Genomic DNA, 13,951 nt, shown 5'->3' with positions numbered 1-13,951 from the left:
GAACCGCCGAACTTATCGAGCAACCCAGTGTGACGTTCGATTAAAGGCGCACCCCGTTCGACAAGCCATCGGTGATGGAGAGGGTTAGCAAAACACAATTTAGATCGACCGACCGAGTGTCAACAAACGCGCTTGTCTTCGGCGGTGCTGGAATGAATAACCCACCGAAACCGTTGAGAACCGAAACACTGGGCGCAGTCGAGTCGAGAGGTTCGAGCGATGGCGATGACACGGCAACTGCTGCTCGGTGGTGTTGGTGGCGATCGGTGCCGCCGCCATTGTCCATCGTTCTCGCACTGGGTGCTGCTCGGGGCACTGTTCGCTCAGCTGGCGACGAGTGCACCGGCCGAAACCGGCCAGCAGCCAGCGATTCCGGGAGTGAACTTAATACACGGTGCGCCAGACCATCTGCAAGAGCGAGAGCGACGCATCATCGGCCAGCGAATGGAAGCGCTCGAGCCGCACTTCATCGGCCGGGAACTGGCCATCCCGGTGGCGTACCTCCAGTGCATCGACGGTGACGGGCCGTCGCCCGCCGAGGACGACCTATTGGCGCTGGCACTGGATTCGTTTACCGGACCGGGTAGGCCACGTGTAGTGGTACGGGTTGCAGCAGGAAGCGGCATGGCAGCGAGGGCCGCACTGGGCCAGGCATTGAGTCCGTACGGTAGCGGCGACGTCGACTTGTCACTGGTGCTACTGGTCTCGGGATTGGCCCCGCATCAGCGTGCGATGGTGCAGCAGGTAGGGTTGGAGTTCCCGCTGGCGGCGAAGCTAGTGCTACTCGGACCTGGCGGTCCGGACCCGCGGTGCCCGGACGAGACCGAGCTGCAGTCCGTGCACGATCTACTCAGCGCTCTGTGGCGCACGGGGCAGGTGACGCACCTGGCCTTCGCCTGGTACCAGTGTCCGGCGGGAGAGGCACCTCTGGTGGCGCTGTACGACCCATTCGCTCACCCTGGCACGCACGACTCGAGTCGCTGGTGGGGTGCATTCCGACTGATGAAGGAGCGTGAACCAGTGAACGGAGCCAACGGTGGTCAACACCTCAATCTGAACCGTATGCCCGTCGATATCCTGGGGTTCGACGCGGCGATGGCCTACCGGCGGAGTGACATCGAGATGATGCCGAGGACCTTTCCGCCTGTTCGGTGTACCGGTGGTGGCAGTGACCCGTCGGACACCGAGGGCTGTGGCGGCGATAGTTCCCCGTATCAGGACACCCTGTTCGGGGCGGATGTGGACGCGCTGCGTGAACTGGCTCACCGGATGAATTTTAGCGCCCGCGTCCGCTACGAAGCCGGTAACTTCGGGTTCCGCACGGCGAACGGCACCTTCACCGGGGTGCTGGGTGGCCTGTTGGCCCGCCGATCCTGGTTGTCCATGAACGTGTACTTCCTGAAGGACTACGAGACGCGCGATCTCCTGTTCAGTGCCGCCGTCTACCAGGACAGCCTGTGCGTGTTTGTGCAGGCGGCTGGCATGGTGAGTTGCGAGGGTGCAAAAGAACTGGACTATTTATTTCTCTCTCCTTCTCTCTCTCTCTCTTTCTCGTGTCTACATTGAACTCCCACGGCAAGCTAGCTGCCCAACTGGCTGCTAATATTTCGCTGTTTTTCACCGACGCTCTGGATCAGTGCGTGTGGCACGGTGGTGATCGTGACCGTGTGCTACATCGCGCTCAGCGGACTCGTCGCCCGTCCGTCGGCAGATCCCGACCGCTTGCCAGCGGTCCTGATGGGCCAGATCGTGAGCGCAATGCTGAACGCACCCGTCGCGCGGCTCGAGGCTACGACGGGCCATCAAAAGATGTACATCGCATGCGGACTCATCTGGGGTCTCACGCTGACCGGTGCGTTTCAAGTAAGACCGTCACCGGCACCAGCACCGCCTCACGAAAGTAGACGCTGAGCGTTTGTGTCCTCCGTTCTGGCAGGGTTCGCTGGTCAACGTCTACACGACACCCCGCTCGATGCGCAACCTGGACACGCTGGACGAGCTGGACGCGAGCGGGCTCTCGATCACGGTCACCGCACCGGCCCTCATCGTGGACGTGTTCGGAACGGAGCGGCCGGGACAGAACACGCTCGGCAACCTGAAGGCGCGCCTCGTGATCCAGCACGACCCGACCGCGCAGCAGGTTGGGAGAGCGGTCGTGGCGGGCCGCACGGCTGGCCTGATCCGCAACCAAGACTTTGGGCGGCTGCTAACCAAGCACCTGATCGCTGACGGCACGTCGCAGGTGCACCGGCTGCAAGAGTGTCCGCGCAGCTACACCCTCGCCTATCTGTACCCACGCGGATCGCCCCTGTACCGGGTGGCCAACGGCCATTTGCTGCGGTTCCTGCAGCACGGCCTGTACGCCAAGTGGCAATCCGATGCGGCCCACGTGCTGGCCATGAATCACGCCCTCAAGGTACGCCAGCTGCGCGCCCGCCAGCTGGCCGCCCATCTACTGGACCAGGGCGAAGGCCGGATGGCACTGCGCCTCGACCATCTGTTGCTCCCGTTCATGCTACTGTCGGGCGGGCTTGCCATCGGTACCGTTTGCTTACTCGGGGAGCGCTACTTCCTGCCCCAGACTGGCCATGCCATGCGTCGAGACTGCAGAGCGCTGTTCCGTATCGGCCGACATCGAGTACGGGATAAACGATCGATCGTGCAGAGAACGGTACTCCCAGGAGACAGACTGCAACATGCATCGTGAGCTGCAAGACTCGGGTTACTGCTCGCGGAGAATCATCTCAACGGCACCAGCTTTAGTACGAAACAGGAGTCACCGGGGGAACCGATAGTTAAAGGCGTTTCTATCTTACTTTTTTGTTGTTGTTTTGACCCACATCGCGTACGCAGCGAGGCAACCGGAAACCGGCAAAACATTGCAGTATGGGGAATTTGTGTGGGGCCGTTACTTTAACGCCCCAAGTGATGCAATCGGCATGACAGTTCACAAACTTTCCACTTCACTTACCAGGCTGTTCAATAAGTTCTTTGCCTCGATAACAACGGTGTGTGCTGCGAGCCCAATTATTGTTTTGTTATATTGATACACTCTTCATATGAGCATATGTGAAGTTTCATTTCAATCGGTCCCTTAATTCTTTTTTTACAAGTCATTTAGTATCGACCTGTCAAAGTATTTTTTACAACGGAAAAAATCATGTATCGTGCAGTGACTTAATTTTTTTAAAGATTTAAAAGCAAAGGAGTTTTATAAACGTACATGAAAGTGTATAAGAACTCTTCGACTTTAATTTTGTGGTTAAAAGAGGGATTTCTGAGTTCGTTCTGAAAGAGATAGTAGATTTTGTGCACTGTGGATCAGACTTGGGTCTATCACTATGATCCTGAATCAAAACAAGTGGCTAAAGAGTGGAGTGAATCCGGTTCTTCAGTTCACAAAAGAGCTCGTGTCCAGAAATCACCCAAAAAGGTGTAAGCATCAGTTTTTGTGATTCGAGCGGAGTTTTTTTTTCCCCATTACTTGCAAACTGGTAAAACAATAAATTTAAAATATTGTTGTAACCTTCAAGACCTACTGAGAGTGAAAATTAGTGAAAACAGACTCGGTTTGCAGAAGAAAAACATCCTCTCTCATCAGGGCAATGCTCCGTGTCACAACAGCATTTTGAAAATTTCAAGCATCCATGAATTGAAGTTCGAATTGTATCCGTATCTGCCGTATTCGCTTAGTTTGGCCCCTGGCGACATCCATCTGATTTAAAAAAAAAATCGTTTCATCAAATGATGACTTCATAACGACGTCTATGACATGTCAATACTAAATGGCTTGTAAAAAAAAGAAAGTGACCTATCGAAATGAAATTTTTACACACGTTCATATGAAGAGTGTACCAATATGACAAATAAAATAAGCTTGCAGCAGCGCCCTATGGTATCGAACGTCAAAAGTTAATGATCACCCTAGTACTTTAGCGCCCCAAGTTATGCAATCGACATGACAGTTCACAAACTTTCCACTTTCCTTATTCTGCGTCGCTTTTGACGCTTACAAAGCTCCTCCAAGGACATCCGTGCTCTACTCCGGCCCGGGTCATCGTTTTCAATCTCAGCTTCAATCGATAATTTCAAATCCAGCCCCGAAAGGCTAACAATTCGGAACTAGCTCAATCAATCGCTTTATGTCCACCGTTTTCCTCATAGTGCACCGGGTGCCATTGGCACTTCTCGACCGTATCGATATCATGTGGTTCGGTTTCTTCTGCTTACTGGCGTCAGCCGTTAGTGCTACAAGTTGTCGGCTCTGTCTGGGGACTGGGTTGATGCGAAAACGTGCGAACATTCAAATTCTTTTCACACATTCCACATTTGGCAACGCAGAGTGCGCCGCAGATAGTAACGACAGAGCAGAGAGAGAGGGAGAGAGAGAAATGAGAGAAAGAGACGTGTGGAGCCAGCTGGCACCAGACATCGCACCAAAGGCATCGGCGAAGGCAAAGATGGTTGAAGATACTTTGCTGCGTTCACTCTCCGGATGCGTCGTACGGTCGTGTTTGCCGAGGAGTGTTGCGTTTCTGAGCTCCGGGGCGATCCAGGAAGCCAATATGAGCCACCCGAGAAAGGCACGCGGCAGGCACGATAGGAACGCGATAGAAAAAAAAACAAGTGAGGTCGTGCTTTAATTAAATTAGATAGCAAATGTTACACCTAAGCGCCGCTATCACAAGTAATAAATTCTGGTTGGCTTTACCCGGGCCAACTGGAGATTAGAGGGACGTCAAATTTTAATAAACTCCCATTACTGACACCCCAGTGCACGGTTGTTGGCGTCCGCCGCTATTCTACCCTACACCATCCTCTTCTTTTCTCTCTTTACTACTTGCTCTCTCATTCTCTCTCTCTCTCTCTAGAAAATTGGTAAGCGCTTAAGGCAACGATCCAGCTCGCTGGTAGTGCAGGTTGCAGAGCCGAGTCCTTCCATTTCAGTCAACCCAGCCACGTACGGTCATGTGGCTGAGTCTTGCTTGTCTCATACGCAAACACTGGCAATCCGAGATGCATCACTGATAAACAATTAGCACACTCTTTCGGCTCGAGAAAATGAAGATCAGCCACCGACACTTAAGGTGTTGTGACGGAAACGGCACAAGGTAGTCGATCCATCTGGGTATCCTAGCTTCTTTTGGAAGCATGCTGAAGATTAAATTAATGCCTGTGCCACTTAGAATCGAGAAATGTTGTATGTTTTCTAGCGGCGCCTCTGGTTGTCGGTTTTCAAATGTGTTAATAATTATGGCTTTAGTAAACATTCTACTGTCAGTGCTGCAGGTTTCATCTTGGTACGCGGAGTTTATAGAAAGTTTTGCTTAATGGGAAGAGAAAAAAAAATGCACACTCACGTCGAGAACACCATGTGGTCTGCTTTAAAAATCTCAAAACACAAAAAATTGGCAAAATCATTTGTATATGCTGTGCTTTGCCGTTTTCGGGAACCCAATACCGTAGACCAATAGATTCAGAGTAGACGTCGTAGTGGAACATACGAACGGCAGTTGAACTGGAAGCTTTTGAGATCAATCAAGGCAAATCCTGGAATTTTGGTTCGGGATATTGCAAAGAAATATGGTGCCAGCAGAACTACTGTCCAGAGGATCAGTCTACGAAGAGGCTACTGTTTTTTTCTTGAATGCAAGCATCCAAATAGGACACTTAAGCAAAACCTAATCGTTGAAACACGCGGTAGAAAGTTTTACGAGAAGGTTCCGACGAGGTAAAAAGGATGCTTGCTTATGGACGACGAAAGATGCGTGAAAATAGATTTTTGACAGCTTCCTGGACCAACATTTTATCTCGCCACGGCACGGGTAGATGTCTCCTTCAAGTTCAAATTTGTATTCGCCAATAAATTTGGACGGAAACTAATCATCTGCAGAGGAATTTGCACCTGTGGACGGAAAATGAAGGTTTTCATCACAAACACGACGGTGAACTCAACCCTGTACAAGGAAGAGTACCTCAAAAAGCGAGTTCTATCATTTATTAAGTCACACAAAGGTCCGGTTAATTTGGAAGCAGCCACTGCAGCAGGGATGTAGTTCTGTGGTACTTTTACAATAAGGTGGATTGCATCGCAAAGGATATCAACGCACCAAATTGCCCTAAACTCCACAAAATCGAAAATTGTTGCCCAAAAATCAATAGGAAGTTGAAGAAGACTGAAAAGGTGATGGCGAGAAATTGGAACAAATTAGCCGCTGAAGTGAACCAGAAGATTGTGCAGAAAATGATGGCGCGCATTCCACAGAAAGTTCGCGATTTCGTCCGACGACCAACGAAGTAAATTTATGAAATTTTTCTCTCAAAATACTATAAAATACCTTCATGTTGACACCTTGACATGTTTTCTAAGTCAAACCAACCCCGAGATAGAGCTAATTCAGTTGTTCCCGATTCTATGTGGGACAGGTTTTATGTATGCCTCATTTATGTACAAGTTTCCTGTTAGCAATATATCTATTTAGTGAACCTTTGGAAAACATATATAAACGTTCATTACACTTACACCGATATGTTTCGTGTGGCCAGGTTCCAGTCGTTTTGCTAATTGGTAAGGATTCGAACAGCTCAAACTCACGGAGCATGGTAATGGTCGGAACCATCGTCGTCGTCATCATCATTCACGCGAAGATGGAAACAAAAGCCAATCAAACACCTTTCCCGGGCGCGCATGAAGTTGCTGCTTATGCGTATGCTCACTCCCACCGTATGCTCCCCCTCTGTATGGTCTGCGATGTAGTAGCCCGTCGCTTTCGCACTCACAACGCGCTCAGCTCCGCCTAATTCCACAACGACACTTCAGCAACCTTCGGCTAGTTGTTGAGCACGGCGTTGCACCGTGAGTGAGTGCATTTTCCACTTGGGCGATGTGTGTTTGGCAGTGCAATGCTCCCTGCTTCCGTTTAACAATAGCCACACGCGGTCGTCGTGGATGAGTGCGGCTGGGACTGCGGGGCACAGAAAGTGAAGGTGCAAGTAGCAGTACGTCCGCATATCTGCTCTTACTTTCTACCGGTAATGAGCGCCCAGTCGAAGCAGTGCCTAAAAACGGTTCACGTACATTTCTCCTACTCGTAGTTCCTCGTATCCGGTCATGGAGGTACACCGTTCACTTTGGGCTACAAGAGATCCGACAGCACCTTCGATGCCACCTTCAAGTTCGGCAGCAAAAGTTCTACAGGGCAAATCGATTCGGAGTTCTACTGCATCTTCGATGCCTACTACACGAGGCAAGACCGGAGAACCTGAGACGAACGGATATTTTAATCACCACGCACAGCCGTTAAGAGATCCAATTGCGAACCTATCGGGCGTAACTGGCACCCAACACCCGGTTCTGGATGTTCTACACAAACTGGCGCTCGCGGAACACGTTATCGCCCCGTAAGGTGTGCGATGTTTCTAATTTTGGATTTCGCGACGTCGCGTCGAGCGTCGAGTTTGTTGGTGCATGGGGCACTGGACCATGGGTCTCGGATGGAAATTTAAATTTTCTAAATTGGAAAAACCAAGTACCAAGTATGGGAGGCGGCCTTGGATATCGATTCCGGATCGGAGAACTTTGGAACCCTCCGGAACTACCTCAGAGCCGCAAATACACACGCAGAGCAGCTCTAGAACCGCTGAAAAAGGACCCAGCGTAGCATACTAGCTAGCTAGCGTCTTTCTAGTTCTGCCCCGGGCAATACGATCGATCGGCTCCCCACCGTTCGGTCTAAGGTCAGTGTCATTCAGTTCGACGGCTGACGCCTTTTGTCGATGACCGGGACCCGATGATCACCACTACGGACGATCGGTACGGAGGACGAACCATGCCCGAACGTGGAGATAGTGGAGCGCAAATAAACAAACAACACAGTGTTTACTCAGGGACAGGAGCACCGGACTAGGCACTTGTCACATCAGAAGCACATGTTTGTTCGGCGTAAAAACAGCAAGCGGCTAACGAGCAACACACGAGCGCGGTGCGATCAGCGACAAGGCATGTGAGCCAAGGTCGTCCCAGAAAGATGAAACGCACGCACGCACGCACGCACAAACACACACAATACAGAGCCGGATATAGAGCTGCGACTTGACACTTGACGCTTGGGAAAAGAGAAAACACAGCACAGGTCGGGCCAAGTCGGATTACTCATCAGTTCGCGAACGGGGTTCGGTGGTGCCTGGCCGACGGTGGGTAATGGACTGATTGAGCGCCAAGCGCGGTGGTGTAATGCTTGCCGGTCGTACCAATGATAGCGTCCCCCAAGCCACACCTGCAGAAGGGGGTAGTGTGCATTCCATAGATAGAGTACCTTCACAGGGGGAGCCTCCTGTAGATGACTGCAAAAACATGCAAAGAACTAGAGCCGAATTGAAGAATTAAGGGCCAGCCTATAATGGACCCATCCTTCCGTTCCTTTTTTGTGACTGGGGTAGCCAGAAGAGGATGGCCTCTCAGAATGCAGGAGTTGGCAGGAACACGGATTGTACCATTTCAGAGATTGGGACGGCTTTCTCTGCTTCTGTCGCCCAGGGAGAAGGTAGATAAAGTATTTATCATGAAAAAAGGGGACACTAGAGTAAGTGACAGAGAGAGAGAGAGAATTTTCGTCCCATTTTTAGTTGTTGTTCCGTGTCTCGTTAGGGTCCGTCCTCGACTCATAGAAGTTAGGCACATACCGAGTAGTAGTTGGACCCGTAGCCGCTCCCAAGGGAAGTTTCTGTGCACCGCACCGAGGTTCCAAAGGTTCCAAAAGGCAGGTAAAAATATAGCAGAACTGGGTGAACTCGTCAATTACCAAACGTCAATTTTATACCGCTGCCTATCTGGTTTTTTTTGTTTTCGTGTACAACTTTGCCGTTGTCGACTCACTACGAGCACTGGCTCCGTTTACCCTCTGCTCTCCCCTTCTCGCTCTCTCTCTCTCTCTCGCTCTGCGCCCCAGCAAGGCGAAAAAGCAAAGTTTCGCCATAGTACACGCACGCCACAAAGACGCTGTTCATTCGGCGGACGCCGGCCCTCGGCAAACTTTAAACACAATAACTAGGGTAGGGGTATGTATTGCGCTCTCGGTGGTCGTTCTCGAAAAAGGTTCCGAAAATAAAAAAGGAAAAAGCGAAGATCTGCCGAACAATTCCCAAACGCGAGGGTGACACGCACACCTGCTCTGGGGATGCTGTTGTCCGGAAGGTACCACAGCGGACGATGATGGCGTACGGCGGGGTTTCTAGTTCACCTCACCGTTACACTCCACAGCCACGCGCACACATTACCTTGAGGGGCAGCAGATGTATTTTAGTAGTTGAAGCCGAACCGGGGTAGAGCATATCAACTACGGCACACACCTGACTCACGTAGCCATTAAAGTGGTTAAGCGGGCATGGAGAGCCGGCCCCGGGCCGGCAGCAAACCGTTTTTTGTGGCCAACGGGAGACAACGTTAAGAGGAGCCCACGGGAGCCGGGGCATCAAAGGCCAGATGTGGCGTGGGTGGGCGTATCCTCCTAATCGCCTTGCGTTCTTCACCACCCCGAGATTGATTGTGTGCCCGACAGGCGTAGGTTTTCTCGGTAACTTTCGGTAGTGGATTCGGAGTTGCTTCAGTCCGGTTCCGAGATTTCGAGTGGAACTTCCAAGATCAAGGGGCCCACACGCACCACTTACTGTCTGTATAGTTTCAGGCGGTTTTTACATGCCAAACGGGCTGTGTGTAGTCACTGTGGGGTAGCGGATGCGGATAGCGGTCATAAAGTGATTCCGACATTCCAAAAAGCAAGAGCGTGTGAAGTGGCATTTTATGCTGACGATACAGCCCTTATATCAACAAGCAAGGTAACCAAAACAGCGATTAAAAACCTACAAAAAATCGTTAATTCCTATAAAAATTATTACAATAACTGGAAGATAAAAATCAATCCATCGAAAGTGCAGGCTATATTTTTCCCATATAAATTCAGCAAACGAGTTGTTCCCATACCTGGACAAAATATCATTATAGATAATCAAAATATATCATGGTCCTCTCACCTCAGATACCCGGGGCTACTACTGGACAATAAACTTAACTACCGTCCACACCTAGAAATGTTACATAAAAAACTAGACATACTCATCAAACTGCTATACCCTATTAATGCCTATACCTAATTAATGCTGCCTGCTATTAATCAACAGAAAATCAAAACTAAACTTTCCAAATAAACTCCTAATATATAAAACAATTTTCCTCCCTCTCTTAACCTATGCCTCTTCTCTGTGGTCGCATTGCTCCAAAACTAACTTCCAATCAATACAAATCAAACTGAATAAAATTCTCAAAATGATCCTCAATTCACACTGGAGAACACCAACAAATCTCGTCCTAAGCCTCGCTGGCACGCAAAGACTATCGTTTGAAATTAACAAACTAAAAGAAGGCCTAATCAATAGATGCAATAATTCTATCCACCCTACAATACAAGACCTAATTATCTGAAGTTTTTAAAGTTAACTAGTTGTAAGATGTTTTTTAGTTATTAGTTGTTAGTTATAAGCCTGTAATTTAAATAGATTTCAATCGAAATATTTTCATTTCAATCATTTTGATACCTTACAATTATTAAATAGCTGCAATCCAATGTGGAATATATCTGTACTCTTATGTAACCAAGCATTTATGTATAATAAAGATCCAAAAAATCCCTAAAAAAATAAAATAAAGTGATTCCAAAGTTTCAGGTTTCAGGTTCAGAAGTTTCAGGTTTAAGAATGCCTTGCTAACCCTGAGATGCCAGAATGGAATTGATGCACTGAAATTGCACCCTCACCGACACAGATACATATCAAGGACCTTTAATGTTGTATAGTTGGCTGGTACGGTTCATAAACTATCGACCCAATGCTGGGGATATTATGTTACAGACCCCCTAGACCTCCACGTTGTTTAGGGGAAGAAGCTTTGGAAGCCCGGCATGAATGCAAAGTTAAAGAAACTATTATAAATTACATATAGATTATTCCAAAAACCCGTTTATGTCCATCTGTCTCACATGGTTTCCCCATAGTGCGTTGAGGCACGCGCGTGGGATTGAAAAACCTAAAGCGCCTAAATGTAGGCAATCGGTCGCCTACTCGAACTCGGACGGGCGTTTTGCCTTCTTCTGGCAAAAAATATATTCTTGTCCACGATTCGAACAGGTCATGTGTTTTCGGCGCGCAATAACCCTTTTTTCGCAATACAAAAACCCATCGGTGCAGTGTGATCTCCGGTTTTTTTTTATTAGTCATTCCTATGAAACGCGTTACCTATCCATCTAAAAGCGGACCTAGGACCTTTCTGTCACTCTCTTTCATTCGGACAGCTTCACACTCTCTGCTATGGTGGCGGCGATATATTGATTAGCATCGGCCGGCTCTCGGCTGCTCTAGAGTTGCACTCCCATAAATACCCGAATCCCCGATACCGCAGGCTGAACGTTTCGCGAACACTCGCGATGGTCTCGAAATCTCGGTGTTGAGAGAATTGACGGTAATTTATGATCGCATCACTCGTCGACAGGAAGGAACGTTCCGTTGGCGGATTCGATCGAATGCATTCCGTTTCGGGAGATCCGTTTCTAACTTTTTTCACGGCTAAGGCCGATTCGGGCGGGGATTGAGATTTATGACGCTTCGCGTTTATCAAGGGCTCAACGCACAAGGCCGATTGCCGAAGCGTGCCAAGTGGATGCGCTAGAAGACTGGAGTAGAAAGCGCCATCCAGGCTGAGGGTCAAGAGGTCCCAGAGAGGTCTCAGGTCCGGAACATCAACTGGTTACACCGTACGTCATTCACATCTGACACCCGGGGTAACAATGGAGAGTAATGGACGAAATACCATATTCCTATTCCTTATTCCTAAAATCTTGTTAAGCCAGATAAAGTTCGATGCCAGGGATGTGTAACGTCATGGACGTGTTCCTCTCGGCCAGAACTTGGAACTCCCATTGGTGTAAAAGTTTAGAGGGACACCGATAAACCACCTCACCCGGGTGTCTTTTGGAGAGCTCGCTGACTTACGTCACTGTGTGGTGCATCCAGCGGTGCATTTTCGCCACCGAGCCGAGGCACAAACTATTTTCGTGCGCTATTTCGGGTGCGTTTTATCATGTCCAATTAATAAAGCGCAAAATGGGTGACAAAACCCACCCACAACGCACCCACCGAGGCCAGACCACCCAGACCACCCCCAACCCCCCGTGCGAAAGGGCCAGGAGCCGGAAAAGTCAACATTCCTATCTGGTGGGGTCCCGTGGGGGCTTATAAATTAAACGAGTTTATTGTGCATTATCGGCCGACCGTGTACTGCTACTACTGTTACTAGCAGCAGCTGCAGCAACAGCAGCCATGTCGGGCGTGCGGCGCCAGCATCCAGCACGGCGCACGTACGTGAAACGGAAGCATCGTCTTCGCGCGTGCGGGTGATACTGGGATGCTCCATAAGTTGTGCGGTTTCAGAGAGCGACAGAGGGCGCTGCTACTATTTTTGCCATTGTAAGCAAAAATCCCTAGAATTAAAGTTCAAATTGTTGGAGCACCCACCGCCAGATTATGCCCCTAGCGGCTTCCATCTGTTTCCAGGCCAAACCGAATTCATACGTAGAAAGTTGCGTTTTTCATCAAATGATGAGCTCATCTAACGATGAAAACGTAGTTTGTAGCCCTTCCACAGATTCTCTTCTTCAGGGATAAAGAATTCATAAATTGTAGAGCTCGTTGAAACGCGGTGAGCAGTTCAAGGAGACTGAATATTAAAGTGTAAACGCGGAACGACGAACTTATTGAACCGCCTGGTATTGTGGGTGAAAAAGGGGGCGGCGGAAGTGGGGTTTCTGCGCCCTGGCCCAAAGCGGACATTACAGCACAAAAATACACTCTCTCGCTCTGTTACACACGCACTCTCTCTCTCTCTCTCTCTGTTCCTCTGTGTAAAGTCTCGCGAGCGCATTTTGCACAACTAATAATAGAGGGTCGCGGCTGAGAGGTGTGCACTGTGGAGCAGCAGCAGCCACAACCAAAATAGCAACGCCATCTTCTAAAAAAAAAAACGGTGGTGATGGCCATCGATACGCAACAATACACATGGTTCCTTGTTTAGTTAGAGACCGTGGCGCCAGCGACCAAGCGCTGAAGGTGCACCGAAGTTTTACGTCCCATTTGTCGCTCTTTCTATCACTCTCTCTCTCTCTCTCTCTGTCTCTCTTGCTCCGCTCTTGCTTGCTTTCCAATTATGCTCGCCTCGAACAGGATAATGGCTGCTCTATTATTCACGGCGTTTTGGGCTTCGGGTGGGCGCAGGTGGCGCTATCAGTAATCAGGTTCACAGGCCAGGTCCGTTCCAGACGCGAATGTTTCTTTAATAGGTGCTGGTCCTCCTAATGCATTTCACGGGCGCGCGACCATCTTCGCGAATTGTCAGCTTCAGTGGATGGAATTGAAAGCAAGGTCCTGCAGAACGCACCTCCTACGCGACAGTCGTTAGTTGCTCTGCTCCGACTCACCGAACCTTACGACTCAACGATTATAATTCTAGCGTAGACCGACCTACTTGTGAATTGACTAGTAACTCTTGATGAAGTGACTAGTGATTCCGACAAGCGTCACACCTCGACAAGCGATAGAAAGTCGTCCCATAGACTAACATCATGGAAAGAAAATCATAAACTAACCAACGCAGCAGAATGGTCAATGATCATAAATATAATTTTTGCTGTTAAACATTAGCAACCGGTATCAACTGAGAAAAAGGATGCGCATCTCAAAAAAGTACTCTAGTCTATCCGCTTGACAAAATACTCGTCAACAATCATTTACATTTCAAAACTCATCACTAAGTCTCGCGCAATTGGTGCTCTGTCGTTGACAAGCCGTTGGCAAGACTATGTGCTGTGGTAAAGCTATTCTCAATAAAGCGGCCTATTCGGCGAAGTCT

At 49.3% G+C, this 13,951-nt stretch overlaps 1 protein-coding gene across 1 annotated transcript; it reads left to right on the top strand.

Moving 5' to 3' along the window:
- The first annotated feature begins 219 nt into the window (after window positions 1-219).
- LOC131213406 (uncharacterized) lies at window positions 220-2,707 on the top strand. Its single transcript, XM_058207441.1, has 3 exons — window positions 220-1,485; window positions 1,585-1,863; window positions 1,937-2,707. Exons 1-3 carry the CDS (start codon window positions 220-222, stop codon window positions 2,705-2,707), a joined length of 2,316 nt encoding a protein of 771 aa, XP_058063424.1.
- Window positions 2,708-13,951: the final 11,244 nt, after the last annotated feature.

The sequence above is a fragment of the Anopheles bellator genome, chromosome X (genome assembly GCF_943735745.2).
Source record: "Anopheles bellator chromosome X, idAnoBellAS_SP24_06.2, whole genome shotgun sequence".
In the NCBI taxonomy this organism is placed as follows: domain Eukaryota; kingdom Metazoa; phylum Arthropoda; class Insecta; order Diptera; family Culicidae; genus Anopheles; species Anopheles bellator.
The sequence above is the reverse complement of the archived record's forward strand: the minus strand, read 5'-3'. Positions and strand labels throughout refer to the sequence as shown.

Bases quoted from the DNA above. Each gene is read 5' to 3' on its own strand.
- LOC131213406 (XM_058207441.1), top strand. From the start codon at position 220: ATGGCGATGACACGGCAACTGCTGCTCGGTGGTGTTGGTGGCGATCGG. The intron at 1,486-1,584 runs GTGAGTTGCGAG...ACGGCAAGCTAG, and splicing joins TTGTGCAGGCGGCTGGCATG to CTGCCCAACTGGCTGCTAAT. The intron at 1,864-1,936 runs GTAAGACCGTCA...CCGTTCTGGCAG, and splicing joins CGCTGACCGGTGCGTTTCAA to GGTTCGCTGGTCAACGTCTA.